The 17,345-nt window shown below is 63.1% G+C and overlaps 1 protein-coding gene across 3 annotated transcripts in view; it reads left to right on the top strand.

Moving 5' to 3' along the window:
* Window positions 1–17,143, top strand: part of SLX9 (SLX9 ribosome biogenesis factor) — a 46,042-nt gene extending 28,899 nt beyond the window's left edge. The window contains exons 6-7 of one of the 3 annotated variants that reach the window (XM_060100375.1): window positions 16,547–16,724; window positions 16,955–17,138. In XM_060100375.1, coding sequence (XP_059956358.1) covers window positions 16,547–16,724; window positions 16,955–16,981 — 205 coding nt within the window. In that variant the 3' untranslated portion in view covers window positions 16,982–17,138. Of the gene's footprint in view, window positions 1–16,546 lie in introns of all 3 variants that reach the window. The other 2 variants (XM_060100373.1, XM_060100374.1) reach the window with 2 other exon arrangements.
* Window positions 17,144–17,345: the final 202 nt, after the last annotated feature.

The following is a 17,345-nucleotide window of genomic DNA, read 5'->3' as shown; positions in this document are numbered from 1 at the left end:
ACATTGGTCCACACGCAGCAGGGGGTGCCTGCTGCTTGCCTGGAGGCTGGGGGGTAGGATGGGAGCAGCTGGGAGAGGGGACTTGAGGCTGGGGACAGCAGAGCCCTGAGAGAGGGAGGATGTGGGTGGTGGTGTTCTGGGTAGAGGGTCAGGGTCGCTCTGGGGCCCCAGCAAATCCTTCCTCTGCCGCCGTGCCGGGTGGGGTTCAGGGCGGGCGAGGAGAGGAAGGGCCCAGCGGGTGGGAGATGGAAGGCCTAGGAGCCCGGGGGACTGGAGGGTGGCTTGCGTGGGGGCCACGCCCTCGGACCTCGGGGTTATTGACGGAGGACCCTGCGCGTCTGCTCCTGGCTTTGTCCAGAGGGTCCCGCGTGGGGTTCCCCGTGGCCGCCCACCCGCACCGAGTCGTCGGCGGGCCCGACCCTGTTTGTGCCTGGCGTTGGGTGTCACCAGATTTGTCTTGAGTGGGCATCCGCTGGGCGGGGCAGGGAGGGGGACAAGGCACAGACGCGGCTCCTGGGGAGTCGGGTCCTGTGGCGCTCGCAGCCAGGTTTGCCCAGACTCCAGACGTGCTGCTTCTGGCATGTTCCTCGTGCAGCGATAACACTGGTGACGCGTCCTGGCCGAGGTCGTGGTGCTGAGGGGCCTTCAGGGTCCCCAGGGTCGGGAGGGGGGTGCCGGCGGGGCTGCACGGCAGCGGCTTCCACGTCCCGTGCTGCCTCTGAAAGCTGTTCAAGTGCCGCAGGTGGAATGGTGATGGCAGGCATATCCTGACGTGGGCTTGCGCTTCTTGAGTCCTCCTTAAGGTTAAGAAATCTTAATTTTAAGATGCTGGGGAGAAAGTCTGTGATTACTTCTATTGATGTTTCTGAATCCAAACGTTTCTTCTGGTGCCACAGAGGCTGCTGGGTTGTAGGGCCTCCTGCTGGGCCTGGAGCCTTGTCCCTCCTGTCCCCCTGGTCCCGCCCCCTGAAGAGGAGGTCCTGGGACCTTCTCTCCAGAGGGAAACTGAGGCCTGGAGACGGGGAGCCTCCCCACAGCCGGCGCTGGGCTCTCAGGAACCCAGAGCTTCTGGCTGCCCTGTGACCCCCACTTACACCTTGACCTTGCCCTCAATTCAGGTCAGCACCAGGCGAGCCACAGCGCAGGGCTCGGGTGCCCCGGGAGGAACGGGCCCCAGGACGCTGCTCCCCGCCAGCGTCCTCCTCCTGCCTCGGCATCTGGTTTTTAGCACAGCGGTAGTTATTCCCAAGTCAGCGTCTCTCCTGGGTTGGGAGCAGTCTAATCACTAGCGATGTTTAATTAGAGAACCAGGCGCAGGTCGGCCCTCTGGCTGCAGGGCTCCTGCGGGGACGAGCGGGCCAGCCCTCCCTCTGCCTCCCTGATGTGCCCTCGTCCTCGTCCCCGTCCCCTGGCAGGGCCCACCTCCAGCTCCGTCTCATTCAGCCAACCCTTTCTGGCCTAATCTGTGGCCGGCCCGAGTCACCCCACCAGAGGGAGAGGAGACCCCTCCACACGGGGAGCTGTGTCCAGTAGGGCAGGAACAACTGTCCCGTAAGCCCAGTCCGGGCTTGCCTGGGACCCACCGGAGGAGGAGGCAGGGGCACGGTGGCAGGTGTGAGCGACGGGGCATCAGCTCCGTGCCAGCTGAACTCACACCCCAAGGGCAGGCGGGCCCCTCCTGGCTCTGCATCTGCATGGGTGGGGTCCTGGAGGCGTCAGGCTGGGTGGCAGCCCGCAAGGGCGGTTTGCACTGGCCCCCGGATGACTGCAGAGCAGGCTGGGGATGCTGTCTAGCTGACGCCTGGGAGGAGGAGAGGGGTGCCGTGGTCATCTGCTAGTCCCTACCACAGGCTGCTCGTAACAGGAAGCCCAAGTCATCGTGGCCGATTGTGCTTAAAATGGGGGAGAGTTGTCCCTTGCACGGCGAGGATCTGGGAACAGGCAGTCCAGGTCTTCAGGGTGCTGTCAGCAGCCCAGGCTCCACTGTGTCTCCTCATCTTTGTGCTAAAACAACTGCCAGCGCCCCAACCATCACATTCCAGCCAGGGAAAGGGGGAGGGGCAGAGGGCAAACAGCAAGAGGGACGGGAAACCTGCCCTGCTCCCGTTTTAAGTCCTCCTCAGAGGCCCACCCGGGGATGTCCGGTCCCATCTCATTGGCCAGGGCTGGGTTACGTCCCCTCCCCAGGTTCCAGGGAGGCTGGGCAGGCAGGGACAGCCTCTGCTGTGGAGAGCGGGCTTCCTGCCCTCTGGCCCTTGGGGAGGCCGCCAGTCCCTGACCACGTGCCCCTGCCTTTGGCCTCAGCGCCAAACCCTGCAGTCTCTCTGGGGGATTTGTCACCAGCGTCCGGGAGGGAAGTTGCCCATCCTAGGGGCGGTGATGGCCAGGCACGGGACTGCACGGGAGCACTTGTGTGGAAGTGCCCGTTCCACAGCCCAGGCTGGACAAGGCAGGGTGCCCATGGTGTCCCCTCCAGGCCCGGGAGGGGTCCTCAGAGCGGAGGTGGCGTCCCACCAAGAAGCAGCTCTCAGGAGGGGGCCGTCCCAGGGCTGTGGCCCAGTCTGCTCTGGGGGCACATGGCGGGTTGGGGGCCAGGCCAGCCCCTGCACGTCCCACACCCGCCCGGAGGCCTCGGGGAAGCAGGGCCGTCCACATCGGAGTCCTCCACGCCGTTCGGGCACGTCTTCCTGTCGGGGTGCATTGGGCAGGTGGCTGGTGCCTCTCTCTGGACATCAAGGAGCAGCCTGTGTCCCCTCGCCAGGCCCTTGTTGCCAGGGTGTCTGCGAGCTGCCCGCAGGCCCAGCAGGGGCAGCAGGTGCTTGCTTTATACCTGTGCTGAGCGCGTGGAAGCGGGTGGGGGAAGTGGTCAGCAGGGCAGCGGCTGTCAGCTGGGCGGGCAGGAGGGCTCCCCTCTAGGAGCCTGACCCCTGGACCAGGTGAAGGTCAGATGTCCAAGGGCGAGATGCTCGGGGATGAGCAGGCGGCGGAGGGTGTGCTTTGAGCCCCGGCCCTGCAGAGCTGTGACGGGTCCTGGTGCGGCGAGGGTGCAGGATGCCGGGTGGGAGTGGGGAGACCCCAGGCGCCGGGGCTGGGCAAGGGCCCCTTGTCGTGGGCGGACCCAGCCCTGGGAGTAGGCGGGGTCCCCATTTTTCGGAAAAGAGCAGGAGGGTGACGGGGGGCTCTTGGGGGGTGGTGGAGGCTCTCAGGGTGCTGCTCAGGGGGCCCCACTTAGGGGGCTGCTCGGCCACAGGCAGCCGGAGGACGCTGCAGGCCAGGTGGGCAGCTGGGCCCCGCGGGCCCCCAGCCCTGCTTGGACAAGGTCCCGACTGGTGGGTGATGTTGGCGGGGAGTGTGGGGCAATAACTGCTGTGACCCTTGGCTGTTCCCGCTCCAGGGCCACGTGCCCCAAACTCCCTGCTCAGTTTTGCGCTGAGAGGTGAGTTCAGGTTTGGACACGGGGCAGGTCTGGGACATTCTGATGGGGGCCTGCAGACACCCCTGCTGCTGCTGGCCGGGGCCGTGTCCTGGGGAAGAGCTGGGCACTGCCCTGTCCTTGCCCAGCCCCACTCGGCAGCCCGGCTGTCTTCCCAAAGGCCCTGTCTCAACCCCAGCCCGTGGCCCAGGCCTCTGCTCACCCACAGGCCCTCTGGGCACTGGTCACTGCGACGGTGCCATTGGGCTTTCCTGCCCGGCTACAGGAACGTCTGCCTGCTGGGCTGGCCTCCCGAGCCCCTGCAAGGCCACCTCTTCTGTGGAGACTGCCCGCTGTCCCCCGGGCGGACCTGCCTCCTCCTGTCCCCTGGGTGGGCTCTGGGGCCCCTTTCCCAGAGCCGGGTCAGAGGTCCTTTCGGGGCCCACCTGCCCCTGGTCCCAGGCTCTTCCCGGAGAAGCTTAGAGACTTGACCCAGCGGATCCCTGCCCACCCCTCAGCTCTCCCTGCTCTGGGGCTGCATGTCTGAGTGTCATTAGCCGTCATCCCTCGGGGGTCCCGCCTCCCGGGTCCCACGAATGTCCTGTTTCCTCCGTGGTTTGCTGGAGTCGCTTCACTGGGTTCTGAAGTCACTTGGGACACCTCCTCGGTCTGACTGCTGTCAGCTGGATACACAGCCAGCTTCACCTGCTTCCTTTGATTTTTAGGGGCTGCTTCTTAAATATTTAATTTTGTTTCATAATATGTGAACGTAAGCTACATTGTAAGGGTCAAGTGTGCAATGTAAAATTTAATCCTCTTTTCTCTAACAGTGCTTGACAATTGGGGGGGTGGGCTTGCTCCTATTCTGGCGGAGAATGTGTTTAAAAGCAGGCACCTGTGTTGTATCTACAGCAGATGATTGAGTTTGTCCGTAAAGACTGGGGGCCACACGCACACTGGACAGGACGGCTGGGGCCAGGGGCTGGGCGTCCCGGCTGTCACTCAGGCCCTGGGTCCTCGGTCTGTGTAGATGGGAAAAAATAAGCCCACAAGTGGATGCGAGACTTGGGTGAGTGATGCCGTCTGGACACCCTGCCACATCCAGCGCCGTGTCCCCACCCTCCCGGTGCCTGGGGGCCCCATGTTCAGGACAGGACAACCTCATCCCCTTATACCAGCCCAGTGGGAGTCCTGGAGCCCTGGGCCGTGCAGCCCGAATCCCGAACAAGCATGATTGGGGTTATTATTATGACTGGGATTAAACGAAGGAGAACAGGGAACAAAGGCAGCACCCTGGAAAGGACAGCTCCCGTGGGGCTAGGCTGGCAGCCCCCACTCCGACTCCTGCACCCAGAGACCACCGGCTCCGACGGGGTGGGGCGTCAGGCCCTGTGATGCCAACCTGCCGGCCGTGGGGTGAATGTGTGAGTGTGAGCGTGTGTGCATGCACGCCTGTGTTTACACGTGTGCTCATGCCTGCGTGTGTGCATGCATACGTACATGTATGTGCATGCGAGTGTGCTTTTAGGAACGAAGTCTGCAGGTACAAGGCAGGTGTTTGCTCTCCAGCACGGCCCTCTCAGAGTAGGAAGGACACCTATGGTTCCTGACCCTTGAGCGCCTCTATTGAGGGGAGATGCTGAGTTTTCTTGAATTCCTTCTTGGCTCCTTTCGGTCATGTGTTTTGTTATTACTTTTCCTGCTGTGGGGGCAGATGGTGCGATTAGTTTTCCACGTGCTGCACGGCTTTGCATTCCTGGGGTCACAGCCTGGCTCAGGGGTCCCTGGCCGTGCTGTGTCCACTCTGCTCACAAATGAGGGGCCTGCAGCTTTTCCTGGAGACTTTCCTTCAGGTCCCCAGGAAGGTCCACGGTGTCCATGAGCTTCCTCCTGCTGGAGGGGGGAGGGGGTGTTTCCAACCTCAAGGCTGGACCCCACCCTGCTCCCATGCCCCCCAGAGGGAGGAGGCCGGGCCCCAGGCCCCTTCCGCTGCAGGACCCCTTGGAATCCCAGGCGAGGCTTTGTCCTGGTCCTCGTCCCGTCCAGCCCACACCCTGAACTCCTCCTGGGGTGGGATCCTGCACAGGACACATTGGCTCCAGCAGGACTGCACCCTGGCCTGCCCCTCGGATGTCCTGTTGTCCGGCTGGTGTCCTGGTCCCAACACCCCAGAAGGAGCAGATAGCTGGGCTGGGACCTCCACCTGCTCTGGGGTCCCCTGAGGTCCCTGACCAGATGGGCCCCCCTCCTGCCTGGCCTCTGGAGCCTGCTGGTGTCTCCTTGTCATCATGTGACAAAACCTGCTTCCACGTCCAGGGCAAAGCAGGCACCCGTGCCCCGCCCCCACCGGGACAGACATTACTAATCAATCACCACCTCCTCCCAGCATGATGGGGCCTCAAACCCTGCCTCTGCGGACCGTCCAGAAGCAGCTCCTAGTGACCGGGGTGCAGGTAAGGCGCCCGCCCCCTTCCTGTCCTTGTCTCTGTGGTGGAGACCCCTGTGGCCAGTCCCAAGGCCGAGCACAGAGCCTGGTCCTCCCCTGGCTTGCCATGGGCCTGCGCCCTCTGCTTCTCTGGGGTCGGGCACAGCCCCCAGCCTGATCTGGACACAACAGTGAGTGCACGTAACACGCACCACTTTGGGGGCAGCTTCCAGAGTCAGGGCCCCATGCGCCCCATGCGCCAGGCTGCGTGGTGACCAGCAGTGCTGCGGACGGTGGCCGGTCCCCCAGCCCGGTCCTGCGTGAGGACGACATGGGGCAGAGCCCACTGACTCAGGGGGACTTGCTGTGCCAGCGAGAGACGAACCGTGATCGTGGAGCCGCTGACCTCTGAGAGTGTTTGTCACAGCAGCAGAACCGGCGCCTTGTGACTGATACGTCTTCTTCCTGTCCCCCCACCCCCACCCCCACCCCCGGGAGACCGAGGAGTAGAAACGAGTCGCCCTGTCTGTGCTGAGGTCAGGGCAGGCTGCCATCGGCAAGTCAGCCAGAAATACTGAGAAATAAGAATTTTCTGCAGGAAAGAAACAGCAAATCAGATGTGCTTCCAGGGAATAACAACAAAAGGAGAGTCTCCCGTGGTGGTTTTCACACCGACATGGTACCAGCTGTTCCTTTTCATTTCCCCTCTGGAGCTGCCTGGGACGTGGGACACTCAATGAACTCTGCTGGACACGTGACGAGTTCTCTGACACACGCAGTGGAGCTGAAATTAACTTCTAAGTCACAGTGAGGTGAGTGTAACAACTTGGAAAAGAAGCACATGTTCTCCAGAGTGACTCGGGCCTCAGAGGAAGCCATGTGGCCCGACGGGAGGTCTGGAAAAGCCTAGCACAGAAGACGCTCCCCAGTGCAGCTTCTAGAAGGCGGCCAGAAATGCACTCGGTGGAGAACTTTCCACTGTGTTTTCATTATACACAAGAGAGAATAAAAAATACATGAACTAAGCATTCAATTCCAGACTGTGGAGAAGAAAAATAAGACAAAGCCCGAAGCCCAACAAAGCTGCAGGAATACGTGAAAAAAGAGAAAAGAAGTGGCTGGTTTGGCAAACAGAGAAACAATAGAATCAATAAGCCTTAAATGTCCCCTGGGAGTTGCTTGTGGAGGCATCTGGATGACCCGGGGGTCCCCCTCGGGGCGGCTGTCAGGAAAGTGGCTCCCCCCTCACTCCCCCTGGGACCGCTGCGTCGGCGGGGAGCTCTCCCAGATGCTGGGGTCGGGGGGTAGACAGTGGGGTGCGGGTTCTTGGCTTGTCCTGCCCTTTCTATGAAGGAGAAATATTCAACCAAGGCGCAGGGAGCCGGGCTCCCAGGATGGAGCAGGGGCCACGGGCCCTGGCGGCCCCAAAGGGGTCGGTTGTTTCCCACGGCCAAGTGATCCCCCAGCGCTTTGGAAAGAGAGCCAGAGCCCCCAATGTCCGGGTGTCTGGAGGCCTGAGGAGCCACAGCGGGGCCTGAGGGCCGGGAAGGGCCACTTGCACCTTGTCCAGGGCCCGCTGGGCCGGGGCCCTGAGCCCAGAGCTGGTGCCCAAGAGGTCCTGCCATAGCCACGCCAGGGCGAGCCCCGGGCCCCCCTTCCCCATCCTGCCCAGGACAGCCGACCACAGACGTCAGGTGTCCATGGCAACAGCAGCCCCCAAACAGAGGGCCCCCAGTCCTGAAGGAAACCAGCCACCACTCTCCTCCCCCCCCCGACCCCCAGAACTGAACTCGCTTGGCTGATCCCCCCCACCCCCCTTCCAGAGAAAGCAGGGGTCTCTCTGGAGCCCTGGAGCGTCGTGGTGCGACACCTCGGCCGAGGGACCCCGTGTCCCTGCTGTGGCTCCTGTCACAGCGCTGCCCTTTGCTTCCGCCTGGCTCCAGAGCTGCGAGCAGAAAGACACGCAGCTGCTCAGGGCGAAGGGAAAGTTGTTTGGATGAAACTAAAACAAGACGGTCATATATTAAAGGCAGCTGTAAAACAGGACTTAGCCTTGTAATAATATTTTGGTTTGGTTGGCCCTTTGCGCATCCTGAAAAATGAGACCTCAGCCTGGGGGTATCACACTCGAGCCCTCGCGAGCACTTCGGCTGCCGTTAGACTCCGCGGCCCCCAAGTCCAAAGGCCACCGCGGCGCCCCCGCTCACCGCGGCTGAAAGGGGACGAACTACCGTCGAGCGTTTTCCACAGCCAGTCCCTGGAGCCGCGGCTGATGGGTGTTAATACAAGTGGCATCAGGGCATTCTCCACCCTCAGTGGCGGCCAGCTCTGGGCTGAGTGTCGCCCACACGTTGTCTCCTGGAGTCCTGCCAACCCCACGATGTAGGGGCCACTGCTGTCCTGTGTGACGGGGGAGGGTGCCGAGGCTCAGGGAGGCTGAGGCCCCTCGTGCACCGAGTGGAGGCTGAGGCCCGGGTACCAGCTCACCAGAGCCTGCTGGCGTGGCCCCGCAGCACGGAAGTCCTCAGGACTGACAGCCACGCAGCCCTGTCCACGCCCGGGGTCTGGTAGGCCACGCGGCCCCCGCACGACGGGAGGAGATGGGCAGCCCCGGGCAGGCGCACCAGGAGGCTGCAGCCAATGTCTCTCCTGGAAGTGGACCCTCCGGCTTCCAGCCTTCGGGCGGTGCAGCCAGAAACCGCGGAGACCCGGCGAGCTGGCCGGGTGAAGCCGCTGCGTTTGGGGTAATTTGTGAGGCGGTGACAGGTAACTCATACGCCGGGGTTCTGCTTGGGCGATCAGATCTCCCGCCCCGTCCCACCACAGCCCACGCTCCACCCCAGGCAGCAGAGGCCGACCTGCCCCTCCCCCGAGCCTGCTGCCCTGCAGGCTCCGCACGCCCCAGCCCTGCCAGGCCCCGTCCCACGGCTCGCACAGGACCCTGCTCCTGTCGGCCCCAAGCCCTCTGGCCCCTGGCTAGCCCCTTCCCATCTCCTTCCTGCCACAAGCCCACTGAGGGGCCCAGCCTGTTCAGGGCGTCACCCTCACACGTGACCCTAGGCCCCTGTGCTTGCTGATGTCCCCTGGGACTTCATCCTGGCCTCAAGCATCATGCTCCCCCCACCTTCCACTGCCCTTTCCAGCTACTCTCCTGGGACCCAAGGAAGTTTTACTGGATCCCAACCCTGCCCGGAGGGTCCAGAATCCAGGCGGGCTCTGCACACCCTCCCCTCCTGCCCTCCCGACCCCCAAACCTGTCCCATCCCTCACCTGTCCCACCCCCCACCTGTCCCATCCTCACACCTGTCCCATCCCCACACCTGACCCATCCCCACACCTGTCCCGTCCCCCACCTGTCCCTTCCCCCACATGTCCCGTCCCCTAACCTGTCCCGTCCCCATACCTGTTCCATCCTCACACCTGTCTCGTCGCCCACCTGTCCATCCCCACACCTGTTCCACCCCCGCCTGTGTCGTCCCCCACCTGTTCCGCCCCCTCCTGTCCCGTCCCCCTGTCCCATCCCCACCTGTCCCGTCCCCACCTCTCCCATCCCACACATGTCCTGTCCCCCACCTGTCCCACCACACCTGTACCATCCCACACCTGTCCCATCCCCAACCTGTCCTGTCCCCATGCCTGTCCCGTCCCCACACCTCTCCCGTCCCAAACCTGTCCCGTCCCCCACCTGTCCCACCCCACACCTGTTCCATCCCCACACCTGTCCCATCCTACACGTGTCCCGTCCCCCACCTGTCGCGTCCCACACCTGTCCCATTCCTCACCTGTCCCGTCCCCCCACTTGTACCACCCCCACCTGTCCCGTCCCACCTGTCCCGTCCCCACACCTGTCCCGTCCCACACCTGTCCTGTCCCCCACCTGTCCCACCCACACAGGTGGGACAGGTTTGGGGGTCGGGAGGGCAGGAGGGGAGGGTGTGCAGAGCCTGCCTGGATTCTGGACCCTCCGGGCAGGGTTGGGATCCAGTAAAACTTCCTTGGGTCCCAGGAGAGTAGCTGGAAAGGGCAGTGGAAGGTGGGGGGAGCATGATGCTTGAGGCCAGGATGAAGTCCCAGGGGACATCAGCAAGCACAGGGGCCTGGGGTCACACATGAGGATGACGCCCTGAACAGACTGGGCCCCTCAGTGGGCTTGTGGCAGGAAGGAGGAGATGGGAGGGAGCTAGCCAGGGGCCAGAGGACAGGAGGGACACCTGTCCCACCACACCTGTCCCGTCCCCCACCTGTCCCATCCCCCACCTGTCCCGGCCCCACACCTGTCCTGTTCCCCACCTGTCCCACCTCCACCTGTCCTGTCCCCCACCTGTCCCACCCCCACCTGTCCCACCCCCTCCTGTCCCGTCCCCCCAATTGTCCCACCCACACCTGTCCCATCCCACACGTCCCGTCCCCCACCTGTCCTATCCCCACACCTGTCCCGTCCCCCACCTGTCCCATCCCCACACCTGTCCTGTCCCCACACCTATCCCACCCACACCTGTCTCATCCCCCACCTGTCCTATCCCCCCACCTATCCCGTCCCCCAACCTGTTCCGTCCCCCACCTGTCCCGTCCCTCACCTGTCCCATCACCTCACCTGTCCCACTGCCACCTGTCCCGTCCCCCACCAGTCTCGTCGCCCACCTGTCCCACCACCACCTATCCCATCCCCCACCTGTCCCATCCCCCCACCTGTCCTGTCCTCACACCTGTCCCGTCCCCCCCGTCCCACCCACACCTGTCCCATCCCCCACCTGTCCCATCCCCACACCTATCCCATCCCCACACCTGTCCCATCCCCCACCTGTCCCGTCCCTCCAACTGTCCCACCCCCACATGTCCCCTCCCCCACCTGTCCCACCACACCTGTCCCATCCCCACACCTGTCCCATCCCCACACCTGTTCCATCCCCCAGCTGTCCCACCCCCACCTCTCCCCTCCCCCACCTGTCCCATTCCCCAGCTGTCCCTCCCCCACCTGTCCCATCCCCCACCTGTCCCGTCCCCACACCTGTCCCGTCCCCACCTGTCCATCCCGACACCTGTCCCGTCCCCACACCTGTCCCATCCCTCACACCTGTCTGTCCCCCCACCTGTCCCGTCCCCACACCTGTCCCGTCCCCCCACCTGTTCCATCCCTCACACCTGCCCCATCCCCACACCTGTCCCATCCCTTACATCTGTCCCATTCCTCACACCTTTTCCATCCCTCACACCTGTTCCATCCCCCACACCTGTCTTGTCCCTCACACATGTCCCCTCCCTCACACCTGTCCTGTCCCCCATATGTGTCCCACCCTTCACACCTATCTCAGCCCCTGTGAGTGTGTCAAATCCCCACCCCTGGCAGCTACTACTTAGATTACAAAACCCAATCATCAGCCTCCACTGGACGCCAACGGGCAACAGGACCCAAGCGCATTGAGTGAAGCGTGCAGCCGCTGTTGGCCATGTCCTTTGAAGAGGTGTGAGGCGGCGTGTTGTCATGAGGCCCGAGCACTGGACTCTGCCCACCGCCCTGCCTCCAGAGGACCTCGGGGCTGGGACGCGGTTTCCCAGCCTTAGATGAAGAGTCTTGGGGGTCCTGAGGCACCATCTGGCGGGAGCCTTGGCCGGCCAGTGACTGGCCCAGGGGAAACCCGGTCCCTCCCTAAGTGTCCCTGTCTGCCCTAGCGCAGGGGCCTGGTCTTGGCGTGTGTCCCCAAGGCTGCGGGCTTTGGGGTGTGAAGGCTCGGCATCTGGGGAGAGGAAGGGCTTGACCGGGGACAGCTGTCCGTCCCGGGGGCGCTGGGTGCTGGAGGAGGCGTTTTGTCAGTAATTCTGCATTCCTGCATGTTGTAAACAGAATTCCCACTTGACTTTTGTTTATGAGACTTTATTAATGATTTACATTTCTGCTCAATTATTTATTAGGTGTTAAGCCAATATCCCTACAACAGCACCCTGGTGCTGAGACTGGGGCCTCCATGTGTGTGTCTGTGTGCACCCGTGCATATGTTTATTTGTATGTGTGTGTGTCCAAACATGGGTGCATGGTGTGTTCATGTGTGTGTGGGCTCACATGTGTGCACCTTGCATGTGTGCATGCCCGTGTGCCTGTGCATGTGCTTGTTCTTGAACTTGAACTCCTGGGCCCAGGCGTCCATGTGCTTGGGAGGTGATGGCCTGCAGAGGAAGATTCTGCAGCCAGCTGATGCCCGAGGAGCCACGCCGTTATCTGCTCTGAGGGGGAATCCCCCCATTTAGAGCCTGGTCCCAGCCTGGAGGGCAGACCTCCCTCAACCTCATGGTGGGCCATGGGCAACACAGCCTCTGACTGGCAGGCCTGGACAGAGCCTGTTTAATCAGACGGTGTTTCCAGGAACCGGATAACAAACACACTTTCTGGAAGCAGCAGGAATAGCCCATCTCCCAGGAGAGGAAGGAAAACAAGAACCTGCTGGTGGCCACACCCGGGACGGCGGCCAGGGCCTGCACATGGCAGCCTGCAGACTTGGGGCTGCTGTCTGGGCGCTGGGGGCGCAACCCCACAGCCAGGCCCAGAGCAGCAGGGATGGGGGCTCTGCCAGTTGGGAAGAGAGGGCTTCACGGGGCGCTGCTTCTGTGTCCTGGGGCCTTCTGGGCGGGGCCGGGGCTGCTGAAGCACGGGGGCCTGGAGGCTCTGGTGGGGACGGAGCCCCCCCCTGCCCAGAGGCCACGGCCTCTGCCTCAGGTACCTACCTGCTCCCCAGACCAGCTCATTAGAGGTGCCTCCATCTCCATCATCCCTCCAGGCCCTGATGCGGGCTGAGGGGCCTTGCCCTCAGAGGTGGGTCTGTGGCCTCCTCCCTGGACCCCGTCCTGCAGGGAGGAGGGCGGGTGGGCGCTCGGAGGAAGACGATGTCCTGCAGGCGGCAGGGGGTCCTGACCTCAGCCCTGTAGGACTCACATAGGACATTCTTCAGAAAACCACAGTTTTCCTTCTAAACCTCAGTCCTGCTGGAGAGCCAAGAGGAGGCCCGTGCCCACGCAGCACTCTCTGCTTATTGGAGTTGCATCTTTTCGCATTTTGCATGTGAGCCACTGGTCTGACAGACCGCCCCCGTCAGCTCCAGGCCATCTGCTGAGGCCGCAGCCCTCGGCAGGTTGAAGCAGCCAGGGGACAGCGCCCGAGAGGGGACTCAGGTGGCACCGTCGGCTCCGCCCTCCACACAGAGATGGGGAGGGGTGAGCGAGGGGCTGGGCGGGCCTGCAAGCCCGGAGGTGCTTTGCACACACTGAACTCCCAGGGCCAGGTCTCTGAGAGGGTCTCCGGGCAGGGGAGGGCGTGAGCGACGGGCTGCCGTGCCTGGGGGCGGGTGATCACTGGGCGTCGGTCCCTCGCTCTCTGCTGAGTCCACACTCACGGGGAAGGAGGGGATTTCAGGCCCCTGGCGTCTGTCCAAGGCCAGGGCTCCCAGCTGCGTGCGGGCTGCCCCAGCCCTGAGGTCTAGATTCCTCAGGGCTGCGGTGGGGACAGAAATCCAGATCCCAGCCACTCTTCCTGGGTGATTCTCACATGCATGTGGGTGTGAGACCCCTTGGCTGGGATGCAGGGGAGGGAAAGCCCCCCACCCAGTGGTGCTCCCGGAGAGGCTGGACTGTGGGCTCCAAGGGTGTGGGGTGAGGCCAGGAGCTGCTGGGCTGTCGGAGGCCGAGGTTCACAGCCTCCAGTGCAGAGGGGCTGGCGGTGAGTTCTCTCCGTCGGCCCCTCTGAGACCCGGGAAGGAGCTCGGGAGCTCGCTGCGGTGAGGGCATCATCACAGGCTCAGCGCTGGCCCCTGCAGGAGAAACACCTTTGATTCTGGACGAGGTGCTGCTGTAACTGTGCGTCTCGCCTCCGAGCGGGAAGCTGGGGCATCCTCCCTTGCACCTGCCTCCCCGCCCGGAATCATCTGCTCAAGGGACGTGCCGTGAGCCCTGGGTGAGCAGTGTGACCACAAACAGACAAAACCCCTGCGGGCCTGGTCCTGCGCCCCCTGGCTCAGCAGCTGTGTCTGGAGCGCGTGGGGAGATTCCCCAGGACACACCAGAGCCCCTCATTCCCTGCCTGGGGCGGGGACACCAGGGAATTGCAGCAGTGGGTCTGCCGGCCTCTGCCAGCCTCGGGCACATCCCTCCCGGTGCCCCGAACCCATGGTCCCCCTGGGGCCTGCAGGGGAGGGGCTGAGGCCAGCCAAGCCCTAGAAGCTGGGGAGGAGGGGCAGGCCAAGGCAGCAGAAGCCACGGCTCTGGGTGGGCAGCAGGACCCTGGCCTCTCCTGGCTGCTGGAAGCCCCGAGCGTCCGGGCGCTCTGGGTGCTGCCGGCGCATCAGAAGGAAGCACAGCTCCAGGTGCCGGTATAGGCCCCGCTCCCCTGCAGCCCCCGCAGATGAGGCTATGCCTGCCTCCTGCCCGCCCCGGGCGGTGCCCAGCCCTGACCACCCACGTGAGTCCTGGGCAGCGGGTAACGCTGTCTGGACTCCAAGCAGGACCTCTCTGCGGTGCCCCCCACCCCACGGTCCCATGCTCTTGGGGCAGCTCCCCCGGCTCCCGGGCCCACGTTCTAGGGTCACCCCACTCTTCCCCTGCACACACCCCGTGGGCAGGAGTTTGCCTGTGAATCTGGACGTTTCCAGAAAGAACGGTTGAGTGGCTCCCTTAGCTGGCTTAGCTGTCAGTGCATCTTCACTCTGGTCTGTTCCGGAGGATTCCAGAAGAGGCAGCTGCCCCGGACCCACTCCCCCGGGGGTCTGCAGACAGGACCCTTCACCCGGAGGGCTACCCTGCCTTGTTCTTGGGTCGGCAGTGGGGCTGCCCAGCCGTGGAGGCTGAACCCAGCTCTCAGGCCCACGTGTGCCCGAGGGTCGGCTGGCCTGGCAGAGTCCGCGTCTGCCCGATGGGTCCACCACCCATGTCCCAACACCTTGAACGGAGGCCAGGCCCCTGGGCAGTTCCCACACAGCTGCTCTGAGGTCGACGGCCCTGCTTTCCCGAAGCCAGGGCTGTGAGCTCCAGAGACCTGGCCGGTCTAGCACCTGGCTCTCCCCTACTACAGCCCCCCGTGGGTGTGGCCAGTGCATGAGAGGTGTCCCTCTGGGCAGTGGTGGCAGCTGTGGGAGACACCTGACCACCCTCATGCACACCTTCCCCTGCCCCCCGGGCGGAGCTGCCCTGCACAGGCCTGCAGGCTGGTGGTGGTGCAGGGACTCGCTGGCCCAGGGCTGGGCCTGACCTGGTGCTGAGGCTCTGGGATGTGGGGCTGCCCGCCCCGCTGCGGCCCCACTGAGTGCTGCTCAGCTTCCCTGGGGTGGGGGCTGTAGGGGCGGATGGGGTTCAGGAGGGGTGAGCTCACCCCAAAGGCGATGTCCCCCCTCGGCCTCAGTTTCCCTGATCTGCCAGGGCTGGACCACACAGCCCTGAAGCCTCCCCAGCACCCTCCCCCCCCCAACCCCCGGCTACGATGTTCCCAGGGGCCTTGTGGTCTCCACACCGTCACTGACACCACGGTGAGGAGCCTGGTGAGGTGACAGCCACCTCCTCTCCTCCTGCCGGGTAGGGACACCCCTGGAACAGGGCGAGTGGCTGGTGAGCCGTTTTGTACCGAGCCAGGTGCATCTCGGAGAAAGCGTTTGCTTTGCCCAAGACAGAACGGCGGGGGCGACTAGCACGTGGCTGGGGGAGCAGCTGAGGGTGCGGGGGCCGCATAGCGGGCGCAGGGTCCACGGCCCCCGCCCCTCCCCGCCCCGCAGAAACCCCAAATGGCTAAGTCGTGCAAGAAACAGCAACTCAGGGGGTCCTTCGTGTTTATTATGATGAAAAGCAGGTCCCTTGGCTCTTTTTGTCTCTTGCCAGTTAGGGTTCAAGGCTGTGTGGATTAGTCAGCTCAGGCAGCTTAAACGACTGAAATTATTTTCTCCCAGTCCTGGAGGCTGGAGGTCTGAGGCCCAGGGGTCGCAGGGCTGTCCCTCCCGAGGCCTCTCTCCTGGGCGTGTGGACGCCGTCCCCTCCCCGTGTCCCCAGGTGGTCATCCCTCTGTGTGTGTCTGTGTGTCGTCTCCGCTTCTTCCAAGGACACCAGTCCCTATCCGAGTGGGTGCCACCCTAGTGACCTCACTTTAACCTAATTACCTCTTTAAGGCTCTGTTTCCAAATGCAGTCCCATTCTGAGGCCCTGGGGGTCAGGGCTTCAACATATGCTTTTAGGGACACAGCTCGACCCATAATAGGGGCACTGGCAGTCTTGGGTTTGGGGTGCACTGGCTGCTCACCCACCCATCTGGCCGCTGGCATCTCTGGGCTGCAGGGGTGTTTGGGGGTCGCAGAGGCCTAGCATCTGATCAGAGGAGGGGCCGGGCTGTGGAGAGGGGGAGTCCTGACTGGGGGCCTGTCCTGGGCGGGGTCCACACGGCCCACCCCTGTCGGGAGAGCCATGTCCACTGTCGGGCAGCTCAGTGAGCCCAGCCCAGGCAAGGGAGGGTTCACACACAGGGGGGCGGGCTGAGTTTACCAGCCCAGGACGGAGCCCAGCGGAGGCTGGCCTGTCCCCGTGGTCCCCATGCTGTGGTGTTCCAGGCCCCCTCAGCCTGGGGCAGGGCCATGCGTCCTGTCACCTCCGCCCGTCCGTCCACTGCCGGCCCTGCCCTTCTGCAGCTGCACTTCATGCTGTTTGGGTGACTCCCCACCTCTGACTGTCCCTCCTGCTTCTGTTTCCAGGCTCGGTGTTCGCTGCTGTCCACTGGGAGAAAGGGTGCCGTCCAGCCTGGAGCCTAGAGGAGCCGAGAGGCATCACCGGGTTTCAAAGTCCTTCCGCTCAGAAGGGAGCTGTCATCGGGAGGCCAGATCCTGCCTGACTCACCCTCCTTGCTGTTACTCTGATGCAACTTTACCCAAGGTCAGGTTTAGGAGTTCTGGGTCGGTATCAGCTACTACATGAAAAAGGGGTTCTTTGGCCAAAATTGTTTGGGGGACACAGAGCCAGGCAAGTTTGAACACAGGCCCTACAGCAGGACTTATCAGTGCCTTTAACGGGCTAATGTGAACGCTGACCCTCTGGGGATGGGGTGGGGGGCAGCAGGATTCTCAAACTAATTGGTGTTTTAATTTTCATGGAAATTCTCACAGGGTCAGTGTCTGAGGAACATATTTTGAGAATGCTGCTTCAGAACAGCCAACAACAGAAAATATAGGGCAGAGATTTTTAAAAAACGAAACCTTAACTCTTCCTCACTTTCTTCTTATTGTTTAACATCTGAGAAGGACCTTCTCAGTCCATCCTCCCGCCTCACCTGGCTCTCACCTGGCCTCTGGGCAGGGCCCCCTCCCGCCCAGGAGGAGACGGCTCCCTGGCGCACAGGTCCCGGGTTAGTGACCTCCTCGCTTCAGCTGGATTCTCATCAGGCTGGGTTACTTAGTCCCTGAGGACACCCTTGTTGTTCCCTTGACTTCAAGCACCCCAAATGCTCTTTTCTTTTAAACTGTTACAAGTACAGGATTGTTGGATTTTAACCAGTTT

This window comes from Mesoplodon densirostris, chromosome 5 (assembly GCF_025265405.1).
Source record: "Mesoplodon densirostris isolate mMesDen1 chromosome 5, mMesDen1 primary haplotype, whole genome shotgun sequence".
Taxonomy (NCBI): Eukaryota; Metazoa; Chordata; class Mammalia; order Artiodactyla; family Ziphiidae; genus Mesoplodon; species Mesoplodon densirostris.
This window is presented reverse-complemented; position numbering and strand designations above follow the sequence as displayed.